This window comes from Tachysurus fulvidraco, chromosome 26 (genome assembly GCF_022655615.1).
Source record: "Tachysurus fulvidraco isolate hzauxx_2018 chromosome 26, HZAU_PFXX_2.0, whole genome shotgun sequence".
NCBI lineage: Eukaryota > Metazoa > Chordata > Actinopteri > Siluriformes > Bagridae > Tachysurus > Tachysurus fulvidraco.
This window is the reverse complement of record NC_062543.1, coordinates 4,543,059-4,563,079: the sequence shown is the minus strand read 5'-3', so window position 1 is coordinate 4,563,079 and position 20,021 is coordinate 4,543,059. Positions and strand designations below refer to the sequence as shown.

General features: G+C 40.2%; 1 protein-coding gene across 5 annotated transcripts in view; it reads right to left on the bottom strand.

Annotated features, from left to right (window-relative positions):
- Positions 1-20,021, bottom strand: part of LOC113641011 (mediator complex subunit 13L) — a 96,825-nt gene that overhangs the window by 26,347 nt on the left and 50,457 nt on the right. For all 5 annotated transcript variants that reach the window (XM_027143620.2, XM_027143589.2, XM_027143612.2 and 2 more), the window contains exons 3-4: positions 19,137-19,221; positions 18,857-18,940 (exon numbers count right to left, since the gene is read on the bottom strand). In XM_027143620.2, coding sequence (XP_026999421.1) covers positions 18,857-18,940; positions 19,137-19,221 — 169 coding nt within the window. The remainder of the gene's footprint in view (positions 1-18,856; positions 18,941-19,136; positions 19,222-20,021) is intronic.

Genomic DNA, 20,021 nt, shown 5'->3' with positions numbered 1-20,021 from the left:
GCATTAATGATAATAATATATATACATACACACACATAAATAATATTTAGTAGTAGTAGTAGTTGTAGATCTAGTCGTATTATTATTATTATTATTATTATTATTATTATTATTATTATTATTATTATTATTATTATTTCACAAACTAGTTCTAGCTAACTAGCACTCGGCAGCTGCTCTTGTCAAGAGCGACTTAAAATTTTTAAAGGACTCAGGGACCCAGCAGTAGCAGCTTGGTGGACCTGGGATTTTAACTCACAGCCTTCAAATTTGGTAGACCCAAATTTTAACCCCTAAGCCACCACGTCCCCTGGTGGCAGACAGTACACCCGTTGGTGCATTTGTACAGCGTGACCCACAGATTCAGAAGAAATAATCTCCCAACTCTAGGACAAATGGTTCAAATGGTAGAAGCAAATATGTATCTTGAGGTTTGACCTGTTAGTGGTGCTACAGAGAAGGATGGACAGACTGCATACTCTGGTACTTATTCAATATGCCAAATTTCCTAAAAATCCACCAATGGGTTCTATGGGTTGCTAAATCAGTACTAAAGCAGACTGTAGAAGTAGCGGTATCTGTAATAGTCTGCATTTTAAAACCGCCAAGTGTCCTCATAAAACTTTATATATTACAGTTGTATAAAACGATCTTGCCTGTTATACAGTATGTGTCTTTCCTGCCTCTTAAGAAGTAGTTTTTTATTTTTGAAGTGCAGAAAAACCTACAGGCCATTTGAGGACCGATGATCAGTACGGTTTGGCTCTTGAAATGCAAGCGTTTCACTACATTATCGGGATTTCACAGTATATAATGTACACGAGGAGTAAAAGACTAGCCACGTGTCCTCATAGTAACACACAAAGAGTTCTTTTTCTCAGCCCACACCAGCGATACCTAAACATAAGCACATTTTAGCCTGCATGAGACAAGAGGTGTGTCACTGTGGTCCGATAGTGTAACCAATGAGCAAATGGGAAATCAGCAAGGTTTTATTTTATCACATACACTCCAACAGCTCAGCTTGACATTTTCAGCATTTTTTAACAGGATTACAACAAGTCCTGCTCGTGCGGTCTATTGTTATCTAGTATCAATCCCTCATGCCTGATAAATGAAACGCCTTAATAAGGAGACTGACATCTCTCTCATGGGGAAACCATGATAATAAGTAGATGATAATAAGTAGATGAAAACTTGATAAAAACCAGTACAGGAATATTTTTGGTCACATCACGCCAGAATAAACGTGAAGGAGCTCTAATTATTGCAGGCCCATCAATTATCTACATGTAGATCTGCCTCCCTTATGACAGCATTGCTCTAATCCCAGATTTGATTAACTATATTAGACAAGTACGATCGTATAAATTGCAATACCGTATTTTCCGCACTATAAGGAGCACCTTAAATTTTCTAAAAAATCGTCCGTGCGCCTAATAATCCGGTTATGTGTGCACTGAGTTCCAAAAATCTGTAAAAAATGTTGTTGTGCGACTTTGGTAAGTGCTCGATTGACTCTCGGACCATTAAGCGCTGACACAGATACGTACACTATGTACGCTGGCAGCGATAAACCAATCAGAGAACATTACGTAATACGTAGGTGAGGACTTTGATGGAGAAGATTGATTAAAAAATAGTGTGTGTTGTTAAATAGTGGAATAAAGTTCAACTAAACACTGTTTTGCAACCGTTACCTTTTTTTGTGGACCGTATGTTTTAGCATGCGCCTTATAATACGGTGCGCCTTATGTATGGGTTAAGTACAGAAATAGACACCGTAATAGACACTGCGCCTTATAATCCGGTGTGCTTTATAGTGCGGGAAATACGGTAATTTGCATATAAAGAATTTAGGTTCAATTCAAATTTATTTGAATAGCGTTTTTAACAATGGACATTGGTTCAAAGCGGCTTCGAAATCATAAGAAATATAGTACAAAAAGTTGAATATTATACTAAGATTAATATAATACAAAAGTCCCTAAACATTTATCCACGATGAACAAGTCTGAGGCGACCGAGGCGACTGTCGGGAGGAAAAACGCCGTCAAATGGAAGACGAAACCTTGAGAGGAACCAGACGCAAAAGGGAACATCGTCCTCATTTGGGTGACACAGGAGGGTGTGAATGTAAAAGATATAAAGAAGATTATAAAGAAGAATCCCACACGATGTTGAATTGTAGGATCTGAATGTATAGAAGTTAATGGCTAATATTTATAACGCCGCCGCCCTGGCAATCGTAGAAGCCTTCAGGAGAAAGTTCTTTCTGGTTCCTCGGTAGCATGACAAGCCGCTGTCTTCCATCGTATTAACTCCAAAAAAAAGAAAGAAAGAAAGAAAGAAAGAAAGAAAGAAAGAAAGAAAGAAAGAAAGAAAGAAAGAAAGAAAGAAAGAAAGAAAAAGAAAAAAGAGAATAATGAGAAAATTGTGAAAGACTTTTTATAGCTGTGATAAAAGTGAATTTCTAAGGGAATTCTAACCAATCGTTCCTACTTCCACAGGCACTCTTGTCCACTTCCACACCCTTGACCAATCATATCCAGTCCCACAGGCACTCTTGTCCACTCCCACACCCTTGACCAATCATGTCCAGTCCCACAGGCACTCTTGTCCACTCCCACACCCTTGACCAATCATATCCACTCCCACAGGCACTCGTGTCCACTCCCACACCCTTGACCAATCATGTCCAGTCCCACAGGCACTCTTGTCCACTCCCACACCCTTGACCAATCATATCCACTCCCAGAGGCACTCTTGTCCACTCCCACTCTCTTGACCAATCATGTCCAGTCCCACAGGCACTCTTGTCCACTCCCACTCTCTTGACCAATCATGTCCAGTCCCACAGGCACTCTTGACCAATCTGTCTGGACCAAACCTTTCGAGGCTTTTTCCAAATTCTCTAATGAGAATACACTTGACACTAATCGATACACTTCAACTTGAAGCGAACTAAGTCGCCTGCAGGGATTAAACAGGGTTGGGGATCGTATCCGAGGCATAGTCTATTACTCGCAATATAATGTCTCAGAAATATAATCTTATCTACTGTGTGCTTTTACAGTTATAGCATTAAAGAGAAAGGAATCTTTCGAGGCAGCGAGCTGTCCAAAGCTGTAATAATCTTTATGAGACTGTCGCATGTCTCCTGCCTGAACTCAGGGGTGTAGAGCGGTAGACAAAATACGACAACGCTAATTTATCATGAATTATGAAGAATAAAACATCTTGCCTCTGGCATCTTGCGGTTTTCCAGATAAAACCTTTGATCGTGAAATATTTAAATATTTAGCTACTTTTTTTTTTTTTGGAGGGAAAATGGCCTTTTTCTAGTCTGCTTTGTGTTTCTAACAGCAGAATTGATAAACATGCCTTATGCTCATGGCAGATGGCTAATTCTGATTGGTCGGGCTCAACACACACTGGACAGACAAACAAAAATGTCAAAAGACAATATATTTATTTTTTACTGCCGCGTACATACAGTACACAACCGAGGTTACTAATATCAAACAAAAACTCTAGTTAGTTATTTAAATAAGTCCGATGATACGGAACAGAATGATAACTTATAACTTACTTAAAAACTTGTAATTACCACACACCTGTCAATTAAAGGGGGGAACGGTGTCTTAGTCGTTAGCACGTTTGCCTCACACCTCCAGGGTTGGGGGTTCGATTCCCGCCTCTGCCTTGTGTGTGTGGAGTTTGCATGTTCTCCCCGAGCCTCGGGGGTTCCCTCCGGGTACTCCGGTTTCCTCCCCCGGTCCAAAGACATGCCTGGTAGGTTGATTGGCATCTCTGGAAAATTGTCCGTAGTGTGTGAGTGTGTGTGTGTGAGTGAATGAGAGTGTGTGTGTGCCCTGTGATGGGTTGGCACTCCGTCCAGGGTGTATCCTGCCTTGATGCCCGATGACGCCTGAGATAGACACAGGCTCCCCGTGACCCGAGAAATTCGGATAAGCGGTAGAAAATGAATGAATGAATGAATGTTAATTAAATACATAATTACTAGTTACTTTGTGTACTATCAATGTTCTTTGTTTGTTTCTCATTTTTTCCAATTTCTCCATAATTTAGTCTTCTCACTCACCCAACACGTTTCCCGCATCATACCAGAGCTAATAAGGAGCAGACCGAAGACCAACATACTTCCTCTGAGACTTGCGAAGCCGTCATTTTGTTCCTTTAGGGCTTTTCACACTGCGTTTAACAGCAGGTTATCATCATTCTAATCTAGAGAAAGGTTTTACGCTTGTAATTTAGAAGCGAGGTTAGCACCCTGAGTTAAAATGTTAGTTTGTAAAAGGTTAGTTGCTGAGCAACAGAAACCCAATCAGATATCGAACTGCACAAGCCTCGTATCACGTGAAAACCAGGACGTAACAACACCTAACAAAAGGGTCAAGTGGAAAAAACACTGAACATGATATGAAATGTGTGATGTAGAATGGAGCATGGACATCAACACACACTGATTAACTTCACAACAAACATAAATATGAGGTTAAGTCCAGGTTTAGGAATGTATAGTGTGAGATATCCGATTATGAAGAGCCAGGATTAATTGTTTATTAACCCTGGGTAAAGTGTGAGCAATGCGAAACCTTAAACTACGTACAGTATGTAATATTTCACATGTGAAAAACCGTTGGAGGAATAATCTCTATTTTTATAGTCAGTGTTAAAAAATCATTTAAAGATGATCGTCAAAGCTGGAATACAGTATCTCACAGAAGTGACTACTAGTGGTCTACTAGAGGTGACTACCTAGGGGTGTGCACGGAGAGTCGAACATCCGAATATTCGGTCTGCTGTAATTATTCGATAAATAAAAATGATATTCGGATTTCTCTATATTTATTTTCAAACATTATCAGAGCATTTTCCTTGATGCGAGTGGCGCGGATGCAGCCGCCGCCACCAACGATGCCCGCTCGTCGGAAAAGGCTGAGCCAGTACTTCGGCGATGATTACGAAGAATCCAGCCGAGACGAGTGGGAACAGTTCTTGCTGGAGCCATGTATTTAACTAGATGAGGATCCCATTCAGTGGTGGAACGAAAACACGAAGCGCTTCACAAAACTTAGTCGCTTAGCACACCGTTACTTGTGTGTCCCGGCAACTTCTGTGCCGTCAGAGCGCGTTTTCTCCGCAGCCGGCCTTATTGTTAACAGACCAAGGAGCCGACTTTCCCTCGATCATGTTGACATGCTTGTGTTCCTTAACAAGAACATGTAAAACAATAGAAAAAAAGCAAAAAAGATTTGCTGACAGTTTAAAAGTTTCAAAGTTAAATGTAGCCTATAGGCTAAGTTCTGTACAATAGCCTAATTTCAGAGGGCGGCTTTATTTACGTTTTTTTTTTGTTCACTTTTTTTTGCTTTTGCTCTGTACTTTTTTGTTTGTTTGCACACATTGTTAAAGGTTTTCAGCTACAAAACACGATGTAGTGTAATGTTTAAGCTTATTGTGTATAAGCTTGTTCAAAAATGACCGAAACAATAAATGTTACCGAAAAATAACGTCTGTCTCATTAAACTTAATTTAAATAAACGAATAATCGAATATTCGTTTTTTGTGAGCTCAAATATTCGAATGTGATATTTGCGGAAAATGCCCATCCCTACTACACCCCTCACATTTTTGTACACTGCAACAAATTGGTCTGCATGGCTGTCGTCCCAGAAGGAAGCCTCTACTGAAGATGATGCACAAGACTAAGGACATGGATTACTGGAACCATGTCCTGTGGTCTGATGAGACCAAGCTAAACTTCTTTGGTTCAGATGGTGTCAAGTGTGAGTGGGGGCAACCAGGTGAGGAATAAAAAGACAAATGTGTCTTGCCTACAGTTGAGCACAGTGGTGGTGGGAGTGTCATGGCCTGTGGCTGCATGAGTGCTGTCGGGACTGGGGAGCTACAGTTCACTGAGGGAACCATGAATGCCAACATGTACTGTGACATACTGTGATCTCCTCCCTTTTGTAGACTGAGCCACAGGGCAGTATTACAACATGATAATGACCCCAAACAAGACGACCACTGCATTGCTAAAGAAAGTGAGGGTAAAGGTAATGGACTGGACAAGCATGTCTCCAGACATACACCCACTCACTCACTCACTCATTTTATACCGCTTATCTGAACTTCTCGGGTCACAGGGAGCCTGTGCCTATCTCAGGCATCATCGGGCATCAAGGCAGGATACACACTGGATGGAGTGCCAACCCATCGCAGGGCACACACACACTCTCATTCTCCAGACATTCAGTAAAACCCTATTTAGCATCTGTGGGGCATCATCAAACGGAAGGTGGAGGAGTGCACGGTTTCTAACATTCACCAGCTCCGTGATGTCATCATGGAGGAGTGGAAGAGGAATCCAGTGGCAACCTGTGAGGCTCTGGTAAACTTCCTGCCCAAGAGGGTTAAGGCAGTGCAGGAAAGTGGAAACGATGGCCACACAAATGATTGACATTTGGGCCCAGTTTGGACATTTTTACTTTGGGGTGTACTCACTTCTGCAGCCAGCGGTTTAGACATTAATGGCTGTGTGCTGAGTTATTTTGAGGGAACAGCAAATTTACACTGTTATACAAACTGTACACTGTTCACTCTACACACTGTCATTTCTTCAGTGTTGTCACATGAAAAAAAGATAGAATCAAATATTTACAAAAATGTGAGGGGTGTACTTACTTCTGTCAGATACTGTATATGATGATATTTATATACAGTGTTAAGTAATGTCAGTTTAATTTTTTTTGGAGACATTGTGGTGATAAAAATATAGCCTTTCAAAAAAAAAACCTTTTATGTCATGGACTAATATTTATTGTATCTTTAACTGATTTTTCAAACCTTGTTGATTTAATTATTTAAGAAATATTTTTGACTATAAACAAACGGACAGACATACAGACAAGCATACAGACAGACAAACAGACAGACAGAAGAACAGGCAGCAGACAGAAAGGTAAGCAGACAGAAAGACAGACAGAGAGAAAGATGAAGACAGACAGACAGACAGACAGACAGACAGACATAGACAGACAAAGTGACAGACAGACAGACAGACAAAGTGACAGACAGACAGACAGACAGACAGACATAGACAGACAAACTGACAGACAGACAGACAGACAGACAGACAGACAGACAGACAGACAGACAGACAGAAAAACAGGCAGGAGACAGAAAGGTAAGCAGACAGAGAGAAAGATGAAGACAGACAGACAGACATAGACAGACAGACAGATAGACAAACATAGACAGACAAACTGACAGACAGACAGACAGACAGACAAACATACAGACAGACAGAAGAACAGGCAGCAGACAGAAAGGTAAGCAGACAGAAAGACAGACAGAAAGATGAAGACAGACAGACAAACTGACAGACAGACAGACAGACAGACATAGACAGACAAACTGACAGACAGACAGACAGACAGACAAACATAGACAGACAAACTGACAGACAGACAGACAGACAGACAAACATAGACAGACAAACTGACAGACATACAGACAGACAGACAGACAGACAAACATAGACAGACAAACTGACAGACATACAGACAGACAGACAGACAAACATAGACAGACAAACTGACAGACAGACAGACAGACAAACATAGACAGACAAACTGACAGACATACAGACAGACAGACAGACAGACAAACATAGACAGACAAACTGACAGACATACAGACAGACAGACAGACAAACATAGACAGACAAACTGACAGACAGACAGACAGACAGACAAACTGACAGACAAACTGACAGACAGACAGACAGACAGACAGACAAACATAGACAGACAAACTGACAGACAAACTGACAGACAGACAGACAGACAGACAGACAGACAGACAGAAGAACAGGCAGCAGATAGACAGGTAATCAGACAGAAAGACAGACAGAAAGACAGGCAGACAAACTGACAGACAAACAGAGAGATGAACAGACAAACAGACATACAAACTAGATAGATAGATAGATAGATAGATAGATAGATAGATAGATAGATAGATAGATAGATAGATAGATAGATAGATAGATAGATAGAAATAATAATAATAATAATACATGTACTTATTATTATTATTATTATTATTATTATTATTATTATTATTATTATTATTATTCAAAAGAATTCTTAACACAACACATCTCTACTTCACCAAATTATTTTGTTGCACTTTTTCACTGTTAAAGGATCTATTTTGTAGACGTTAAAGAAAAATTGTGCTTTTATCAGTAAACCTGTATCATGCTACATACGAGGGATTGTAAACATTTCTTCGATACTGCGACACGATATTTCTCTCACTTCCGTATGATAGACAGGCTGTGCTTGATTATTTCTATTGATACTGCACATTCAGTAGAACACGCTTACACTGATGACAGATCATTGTAATTCCTGCCTCAAAAGCACACTAATTGAAAGTTTACACACAATGAGTTCCTAAATTGCAGCAATGAAATTAATAACAAAACAATTTTACTGAGGTGATTATCTCTGCTCTCGTTCACCCCACCCCCCACCCCCCGTCAATCCAGCACTAAGTAAAAATAGATAAGAGATAAGTGTGAGATAATGATAATATTTATAAGATACAAGTGATTAGGGATAATGCCTGTTTGTGTGTGTGTGTGTGTGTGTGTGTGTGTGTGTGTGTGTGTGTGTGTGTGTGTGTGTGTGTGTGTGTGTGTGTGTGTGTTTGCTAGACAGTAAGGTAACAGCAGAAATAAATCTCCTCACAGCGTCTCCCGGGTCAATTAGCAGCCTGGTTTAGATTAAAGCATGAGGCAGTTAATAATAATGCAGAATAATTTCTAAACCAAAAACTAAAACAGCATCTAGATGCATATATGCATTGCATTGTACAGCATCATGGAGATAAAAGGTGAAATAAACTGTCCTCAGATGAGTAAACACTTGGCTAATGTATTTTTTTCTTTGCCAGCTAAGCAGCTCAGCGTCCAAGTGACCCCGTGATGTAGCCTGACACCCGATGTCTGTTGCCAAGGAGATGGCTAATGTCTCAATGTCATTCCTTTCCCCCCAGCCAAAGCAAGCTAGGAAACTGTCCGCACACACACACACACACACACACACACACACACACACACACACACACACACACACACGTGTGCACACACACACTCACACATCAAAAGCAGTCATGACTGTGTGCAGTAAAGACATACTCTGTGGGTTAGCGGTGTTTAAAACATCAAAGTCTATGTGAAAAAATTGTTCAAATTCTGTTGAGAAGAGAAAATTCCTGAGTGATAATAATGCACTATGTATTATTAATGCAATTATTATTCCAAACATAACAATCAAATGAAAACATTATAAACTTTTCAGTAAATAGTATAGAGAAGCAAGAAATAAGCATACAGGCAGACAGACAGACAGACAGACAGACAGATAGATAGATAGATAGATAGATAGATAGATAGATAGATAGATAGATAGATGGATGGATGGATGGATGGATGGATGGATGGATGGATGGATGGATGGATGGATGGATGGATGGATGGATGGATAGATAGATAGATAGATAGATAGATAGATAGATAGATAGATAGATAGATAGATAGATAGATAGAAAAACATATAAACATAATAATGATAATAATAATAATAATAATAATAATACATTAATAATAGTAATTAGAATACCAATAACAATAATAATAATAATAATAATAATAATAATAATAATAATAATAATAATAGTCCTTTTATCATATACAAAAATAAACCTAAGTGCTGCCATGTTTTTTTTGTTTGTTTTTTTTTGCAAATTTTCTAAAAAATAATAATAATAAAAAAGAAAGAAAGAAAGAAAGAAAAGTGTGCAAACGAGTTTATATGTATCATTAAATAAACATTACATTTCATGTCACAGAAATCAGTTTTCCACTGGATTTCAGACTCTATTTGTATTGTGTTAACTAACTCACCATGTGACTGGGTTTATCTTAATTCTTTAGATAAATTGTCATTTTGCATCATTTTCAGCAAACCGCACTTAATTTCCGTGAATCGTATCACGACCCTGACGTCTAATGTGATAACCGTGATATATCATTTTGATCCATATTTTGTTTTGAACACTAACATGTGTACTGTGCTGCTCCTTGTGTCCACATACAGTACGCTGCTCTGTGTCCTGTGTTTAGATTCAAAAGCATGTTTATCAGCTGATCAGCACAATCCTTTCATAAGGCTTGTGCCATGTCTTCTGTCTACTTCTACCTTTCTCTCTCATTCTCTCTCTCTCTCTCTTTCTCTCTCTGGGAGTCTGATGCAATCTGTTACCAACGTACAGTGCAGTGCGCACTGCCAGACACAAAGAAAGGAGGGGAAAAAGGGAGGGAGAGAATCAATGGAGAGGAGGTCTGGAGGGAGGAGGGAGCGAGGGATGGAGAAGAGAGGTAAGAAAGGAGGAGGGGTGAAGAAGGAGGCATCTCTTCAGTGATGTGCTGGTAGTCCTCATGCTCTGGGCGGTGGGGGAGAATGAAAGTTAACTAAGCGTTACAGAGGTTACAGCACCTCCTGCTTTTGATCTGGGAGCTTGGCGATGAAATGCATGCTGGGTAATCGAGTTTGCGGGTTAGTGATGTGACGCACAGTTTGGGGTTATGGAGAAATATTTGAGTGAGTCAAATATTTACTGGAATTGCTACAGATGTCAGCAGAGTTTGTGGTATTTACTGGACAAAGTTATGAGTTATATAAGGCGTGTCCATGATACCCAATCAGATCTAAAATAATAATCATGACTCTTATTTATCACAATTTTCTCACATTAAGTCTGATATTAAACAAATCTGTATGTTCATCCCTCTGTCGATAACCTTACACAGAGAACACTTCAAGCAGAAATGATCTGGTTTAATATCATCATTTACTCTGAAGATAGAAACATTTGTGTGAAAAAGAAATAACTGTTTTTTTGTTTATTTGGAACTTTTCAGTGAAAATATCGCCCCCTGTAGGTTAGGGGTTAGGGGTAAAAAAAACAGATATACTGTACCTAGACCAAGCTTAAAGCCCTGAGTGTCTACTTTCATATGAGCTTCACATTAACCTGCACTGTAAAGCGGGACATAACAAAAACATCGATGCTGAACATGGCCACAATAAAACAGGTGCAAATTCCATTTTTTTTAAATTCAAGAGTTTTTCTCTTTTACTGTTATGTTCATTCATTCATTCAGGGAGCCTGTGCCTATCTCAGGTGTCATCGGGCATCGAGGCAGGATACACCCTGGACGGAGTGCCAACCCATCACAGGGCACACACACACACACACTCTCATTCACTCACACACTCACACACTACGGACAATTTTCCAGAGATGCCAATCAACCTACCATGCATGTCTTTGGACCGGGGGAGGAAACCGGAGTAACCGGAGGAAACCCCCGAGGCACGGGGGAGAACATGCAAACTCCATAAACACAAGGCAAAGGCGGGAATCGAACCCCCAACCCTGGTGGTGTAGTTCCAATGAAGTGAAATTGTAAAGCCATAACATACAAAGGCGTTCTATAAAATCTTTGTAGGCAAAGAACCACATACCCATATGATGTGATGGTCGGGGTGCACATACTTTTGCCCATATATAATAACAGCTATCTTTTCTCTGATAAAATATAGCACTAGAGAGCACAACATTTGAATTTTAATTCTAAGAATTTCTTTAAAAATAAAAAGATACTGCAATGATATGCTGAGGAAGATATGAATTTGGAATAATTCCCTGCTCAGTGTTTTGCATGTAATCATTTATTTAATAACACATTTATTAGTCATGCACATTCACACTGCACATCGCCAGTTATAAAGCAAATACAGAAAAGGGGGGTTTAGGAATATTATCACTAATATAGTGATAGTTCCTAAAAAGAAAGTCTTACCAACTATAAAGACTGTTTATGAGAATGTTACATTTTCAAGAAAGTTTTGAACAAAAAAATAAAGGCCAAAAATGTTAAGAATCCTTTTTTAATACAGTAATGAACACAACAGCTGCTTTGCTATTTATATTTTAATGTTAAGTGTTTTTTCCATTTAAATTAATTTCAAGAATTATTGTTATGTATAAAGCATATTATTATTGTTGTTGTTGTTGTTGTTGTTGTTATCATTATTATTATTATTATTATTATTATTATTATTATTATTATTATATTTTCATTCATTTACATATGATTTCATTTCAGTCTGTATTTCCATATTTAGAAATATTCCCATATTTTTTCTTTTAATTTGATTTTGTTTGATCTTTTATTTTATTTATTTCATATTTTTGCGAGTATGTTGGCAGTTGGTTGGTTACAGCACTTGGAGCTACCATGTGTACTTAATGTGTTCCAAAAATAAGATCCTACAATTGATTTTATAATTTAATTATTGCAGTTGATTATGTTTAACAAATATTAATGTGGAGCCCTAATATAAAGATTAATCTAAAAAAAAAGTCTAGTATAAAAATAAAAAACAGAATAGAAAGGAAAAAAAAGGATCGGATCAGATACAGAGAAAAAGACAGACACATAGTGAGTGTGTGTGTGTGTGTGTGTGTGTGTGTGTGTGTGTGTGTGTGTGTGTGTGTGTGTGTGTGTGTGTGTGTGTGTGTGAGAGAGAGAGAGTGCATATTTTTGGCGCATACAGATTTCTCAGTGTTAAGGAATGGCATGTGTGTGTTTCTCTCTCTCTCTCTGTTTCTCTCTCTCTGTCTCTTTCTCTGTCTCTCTCTCCCTCTCTCTCTCTCTCTCTCTCTCTCTCTATCTCTCAGGCTGCTCAATAATTCACTGCTTGGCTCTGTGTTGGACCCTGCAGGAGGCGCAGCAGCTGATAGTGTGGCACAGACAAAGCTGTCAAAGCAGAGAAGAATCAGGTGGGTTTAACATCCCCCCCTCTCCATACCCTAATGACAGAGCTCTCCCTATTCGAGCAGCTCAGCAGGGAAGCGCAGCAAATCTCAGCTTCCCGCCACTGCTGTTCTGATATTCACACAATCCCTCCCCAATCATACAATGTACATACAAAGAAACCTCCAGCATGCATGTATATTCACACACACACACACACACACACACACACACACACACACACACACAAACATGCACATTCCGGCAGTGCCATTACGCCTCACAAAAAAAAAAAAAAAGCATCTTCATTTCACTTTCCAACACACGCTCCGCTCCCTCCTCTGAGGAATAAATATCAGTCCTTATTGTTCAAACGCAAAGAGACGAAAGAGACGCGCAGAGACAACGAGAAAAAGAGAGACATGATCCCCTGCTGTGTTGTTGGGACAGAAGTGAGGATAGACCTCTTATCCTGGACTCTTATCCTCTCTCTTATATTCCATTCATGTTTCATTTCATGCTTCATTCACTCCATCATTTATTTACTGTATATGATCACAGTGGAGTGTTTTTCTAATAGGGTTGCCAGATTGCTTCGCGCTGTCTCGTTCGCTCTCACTGTTTTATAATCCAATTGATTGGGAAACAATAATTGCGCTGAGACTTTAAATCCATTCGCAGAGAATTTGCTCTCAACTGGGAAGGTATTAATCCTTGAATGAAAGGGGGTGAAACGATCGATCCAATCTGGCAACCCGGATTTCTATTTAACTGCCTTCTCAGCTATATGCTTTTATGCTTTTTATCTGGCTTTGGCATAAAATAAAATTTGTTGGACCGAGTTCAGATATTCAATAATAATAATATATAATATCAATAAAAATAAATAAGATACAGCGTCATTAATCTGATGGGAGAGATTAATAGTTTTTATTTTATTTTAATCAGGAAGTTTAGAACATTTTTTTTTGTAATCCGGTCCTGGATACAGCACGGAATCTATCTGATGCAGGGATTAGAAATGTTAATAGAATGTTATGAAAAACTAAACAAAGTCACTGTAATGTTGCTCTAGAGTGAAAACATTCTTTTAAAAACCAGCCACCAAATGGAATGTCCTGGATTTTCCCTTGTACGCTATGGAAATGTTAGAAGACACTCTAACTAATGTTGTGGAATGGGGCGAAACACGACGTCACTGTCTGTATCTGTATCTGCTTAGTGCTCCACATACCCGCGTCAGAGTTATACCCCGTGTGGGTGTGGCCTAAACCACTGATGAACACTGGAGGAAATATACAGGGGTAGAAATGGCAGCTTCTCAACCTCGGCAACATCGCTCCAGTTCATAACTGCTCTCAGCTAGAGAGGTGGGACTGTTTTTCTTACTTCTTTCCTACTGTTTTCTTTCTTTTTCTCTATCCATCCATCTATTTTCTGCTTATCCTACACGGGGTCATAGGGAGCCCGGAGCCTCTCCCAGTGGACACTCTGGTTGGGGTGCAAACCCATGGCAGGACACACACACACACACACACACACACACACACACACACACACACACACACACACACACACACACACACACACACTGTGGACAATTTAGAGATGCCAATCATCCTACAATGTAAACTGTGAACTAATGGAGGAAACCTGAGTACTCTGAGGAAACCGTGAAGCACTTGGAGAACATGGAAACACCACACACACAAGGCAGAGGCAGGAATCAAACCCATAACCCTGGAAGTGCAAGGCAACTGACCAACTGACCAAATCCTGAACAGGCAGATACTAAGGAAGCATCACACTGTCATGTTAATGGTGTTATTTCTGTCCAGTCCAGTCCAGAAGACTCTGATGATGACTGCATTCCGGTAAGGAGTCTCCACAGCTTCTTGCCCCACTCTTACACCCTTATTTACTCAAGAAGGGAAATCCAAGTCAATAGCAGTGCTTCATTATGGTTCAAATCATTTTACCAGCTCTACTCAACAGTGTGAATGACTATCACTAAAATACTTTCATCTTTTCTTTTTTCTTTCTTTCATTCTTTAAATTTGTTGTTTTTCTCTAGACAGATTGGGTCCAGTAAAAAAAAAAAAACAACAACCGTGTCCTCTGCTTGTTACAACATCTGCTCAGCCTTTAAGCAACTACACAAGTCCAGCACTTTCCTCTTCCTTTGGCCTTCCTCCGTCACAAAATGTTTTGCTTCTGTTACCTTCTGCGAAAGCATGAGATACAAACAGCCGAATAGAAACGTAAGCTTTAGATGCAGTGTGCTGAATTTGATTAAAGGATGATGGTTATTTTATTCTGTTAAAATAATGAACAATTCTTGATAAGCTTTAGTACACAGAAGCTCAGAAATCTGAACCGAAACACTACAGCTTATTAAAGTGTTACAGCTTATTATTTGTGTGTGTGTTTGTGTGCGCATGCGTGCTGCATGAGTGTGTATGTGTGTCTGTATATACAGTATGTGTGTATGTGTGTGAGTGTTTGTGAGTGTGTGAGCGTGTGTGCTGTGTGAGTGTGTGTGTAAGCGTGTGTGTGTGCACATACTGCATGAGTGTGCATACTGCATATGTGTGTGTGTTTGTGTGTGTGTTTGTGTGTGCACGTGCGCGTGTGCTGCATGAGTGTGTTTGTGTGTGTGAGCGTGCGTGCTGTGTGAGCGTGTGTAAGCGTGTGTGTGTGCACATACTGCATGAGTGTGCATACTGCATATGTGTGTGTGTGCGTGTGTGTGCGCGCGTGTTGCATGAGTGTGTATGTGTGTCTGTATATATGTGTGTATGTGTGTGAGTGTTTGTGAGTGTGTGAGCGTGCGTGCTGTGTGAGCGTGTGTAAGCGTGTGTGTGTGCACATACTGCATGAGTGTGCATACTGCATATGTGTGTGTGTGCGTGTGTGTGCGCACGTGTTGCATGAGTGTGTATGTGTGTCTGTATATACAGTATGTGTGTATGTGTGTGAGTGTTTGTGTGTGTGTGTGTGTGTGAGCGTGCGTGCTGTGTGAGTGTGTGTAAGTGTGTGTGCACATACTGCGTGAGTATGCGTACTGCATAAGTGTGTGTGCGCGCGTGCTGCATGAGTGTATGTGTGAGTAAGTGTGCATGTGTGTGTGCATGTGTGTGTGTGTGCGTTCTGTTTGAGTAGTGTGTGTGCGTGTGTGTGCGTGTGGAAAAAGAGAGAAGGATACAACAAACAATTCTCTCTTATCAGGAAGCGATTGTGTGACAATAAAAAAACATTTAAGCAGAAAAGATAACTTTAATAACGCATGTCTGTGTGTTTGTATGTGTGTGTTGTGTTTGTGTGATTTGTGTATATGTGTGTGTGTGTGTGCATGCTGCGTAAGAGTGTGTGTAAGCATGTGTGCGCGTGTTGCATGAGCGTATGTGTGCGTGTGTGTGCGTACTGCATGAGTGTGCTCCATGAGTATGTGTGTGTGTGTGTGTGTGCGCGTGTGCGTGCTGCGTGAGTGTGTGTGTATGTGTGTAAAAAGAGAGAAGGATACAACGAGCAATTCTCTCTTATCAGGAAGCGATTGTGTGACAATAAAAAAACATTTAAGCAGAAAAGATAACTCTAATAACGCATTGGAGTTTTTTCTCACAGGAGGACAAAGAAAAGCTCTCTGGATATCACCAGAATTTCTCTTTTTCTGCTGAAGAAAAGGGCTCCTTCTAACGATCCGGTCATTTATATCGATAACACAAAGAAAACAGATCTAACAAGTTACAAATCTACAGTAGACATCCGACTGGGAAATAAACTCAATTTTATTTTAATGTCCAAGTGTTTAAAAGTAAATCTGTTTCTCTGAACAGTCCTCATCCTGACATACCCGAATATCTGGAATGATTATTACCCCACGATATCATTCTAAAGGATTAATATGTTGTTAATAAAATAATCTAATATGTGCAAAATACCCAAACTACAACAAAAGTATTCTTCTATAATCAATTCAGTTGAAAAGGTGTATACATGGCAACCCAACCCCCAGGAGTTAAAACTGTATTTCCAACTAAAATTCCTCTCGGCTCCGAACCAGTTCCAGAGAACAATCTATCCTGTTTCATCAAAGTTTACGGCAGTCGACATGGCATGTGTGCGCATTTCAGCGTTACACAACAGAAGGTAAGAACACAAAACGCACAAACTCACGATTGTAAGGTTTTTATAATAAGCCTTCTTTACATCAGTGTAATGTAATTTACATCACTTAAATGAGCTGCTACTAATCTGACACTGTTCTCTGTCTCTCCTTTACACACACACACACACACACACACACACACACCACACACACACTCAGATTCTACTCACACACGTGAACCGTCTGGCACCCCTTTCCCTCCCCTCCCTTCCCTCCCTTCCCACACACACACACACACACACACACACACACTGTCATCGTCGTCACACACTCTGCCATGAGTGGCACCCCCCCACCTGCGAACTTGTTGCCACCGGTGCCTCCAGGGGACGACTAAACGCTCGCAAACTCCTCTGCCACATGGTGCGAACTGCTGTGACACTACACTGCTGAGGATTGTCACTGAGGAGCGGCGAGAGGTGGGAACGCTCTCACTCCAAAGACAACACCTCGAGTGTTTCATCTCCAGGGACGAGCTCACGTTTCTCTCAGCCACGTTAGAGCGTTAAGGTGTGAAACGAATCAGAGCGAACTAACCGTAATTATACACCAAGTAACAAACGCTCGGTGGCTGAAGGGATTCGGTTCATTTTAATATCGAATGTCTTTGGGTTTAATGTTGAACTGCTCTTAAGAGCCTGAACATTGTAACAGCATTAACGCTGGTTTATTGTCGGGTCGCATTCATTTCCGTACAGATGACAGTTTTTCTGTCAGACACGCCTCTATTTTTGGGAAACTCCGCCTCACACGTGCGCCTCTCACACGTGGCTGGCAGAACAGGTCTCAGGCCTGTAGTTACAGTACGTCCGAGGTTTGACGAAATGATAACTTAAAAGCTATCATCGTTCTAAATCCTGCTTTTAACCCGGGTAGAGGAACGTTTCACACTTCGCCTTTTTTCCTGGGGTTAGCGGCACATTAGCAGGGTTAACGAGCATGCGCCTCGTATCACGCGAAAACCGAGACGTAACCGAACAACACTTAAAAATGGCCTTGTAGACAGACTCACTGCAAATCGTTGAGCATCACGGGAGTTCGTGCCGCGTTGTGAAGCGTCGAACGAGATAAACCGGGGTTCTTACAATCACCCAGAGGATCTATTTCACGTGTAAAGAACGTATCGAATGAAAGAGTACATTATCGCTGTGAAATAATCCATCTGTCATTAAAGACGTGTACGGTATAGATACCATCAGTGGATTATAAGAGGTACGTTACTGTTGAAATCTCAAATCTGATTGGTCAGGAGTTGCGTGTTATTTCCGTACGAGGCTGTCACGTGAACGACACGTTTACATTAACGTGCAATACGTCGTCGTTGTAACAGCAACATCATTCACAAAGACTTGTTTTTTATTGTTATGTTAAAAAAAAAAAAAAACAGAAAAATGTTCGTGTGGTGTAACTGTTTATGTGGTGAGGTTTGTTCTATGACCTATGGATGATGATGATGATGATGATGATGATGATGATGATGATGAGTCTCAGGTGTAGGTGCTTTGTACTGTAACTTTACTAGTGTACTAGTCCTTTTTTTTTTAATCGGACAGAAAAGAAGATAATTAGACAAACTAAGTAATTTGTCACTGTAACCCCAGGAATAACATACTTATATGTGGCAACGTGACGATATGCAAATACACCGCGCTGGGGTTGTCTGGGTTACCTTTAAAACAAACAGTTTATTTCCATTTGCTTTCCTTTGCTCTGTTGTACTACAACTGAAAGTATGTTTCTCGTTAAATGATTCGAGGACTCACCTGGCGCCCAGGTGCTTCTCTTCGAGCTCGTAAGGCTTGACAAACCACTTCCCGATGCGCACAAAGTCCTTGTCCATGAGGCACCTATAAACGACACAGAGGAGTGGATTACTTCAGAGGGTGTTGTTTCAACCTCCACGTGGTGATGAGTTCCAAACTGCTTTAATGATGAGTCACAGGGTGTGGGAGGTTTAAAGCCACAAGCGCCAGAAATTGGTCATAAACCGTAACTCCGTAAGTGTGTGTGTGTGTGTGTGTGTGAGTGTGTGTGTGTGTTTACCGTTCCAGTAGGTTGTGAACAGCCTTGAAGAGAAGTGTCCTGCACTCATAGGAAAGCCCACATTCCCATTGTCCTTCTTCTACCACTGCAAACACAAGAACACACACAAGAACACAGTTAGTAACTTTTATCTCCCAGACTGATGACCAGCTCGTGCATTCTGACATGCTTTTCTGCTCAGCACGTTTGTAAAGGCGTCACTGTAGCCTTCCTGTCAGCTCAAAGCGGTCATTCTCCCCTGAGCTCTCTCGTGGACTGGGACGCCGGACGACGACTGACGCTCGCCGTAGATTTTCTGTCTTATGCATCGTTCTGTGTAAAATCTAGAACGTGCCGAGTCTCTGAGGACGATTTCGGACGTCTAACCGATTTTCACTTCCTTGTGAACTTCAAAGAAAGTGTTATTAAAAAAAAGAAGGAATATAGTTTGAAAGTGGTGAGAGAACGAGAGAGACAGACAGACAGACAGACAGACAGACAGACAGACAGAAAAAGTGAGGAGCTGACGAGAATCAGCAGAAAATGCTGGATCAGGACTCTGAGAATCCATAATAACAAGCTAACGTTAATCTCACATGTTAACCGTCACATTTTTATTCTCAGCTTATACATGTAGGAAACGGTTTTGTTTGCATATCGATTTTATTTTATTTAACATGAATGTTATTTTTTTTTTCCAATTGAACATTTTGCATATAAACTTTGCTGTGTTTTACTCTTTAGACTTCTTTCTCTTCTTCATTTTTTTTTTATATGGCAATAATTTTATTAAAATTACTTTTTGTTTTTCTTTAGATCATTATTTATTTGTCTTTTTTTTTTTTTTTTGGAAGCTATGGTTTTGGATGTCAATAGGTTTAATCCATGTCACAGATTCACAGCTAG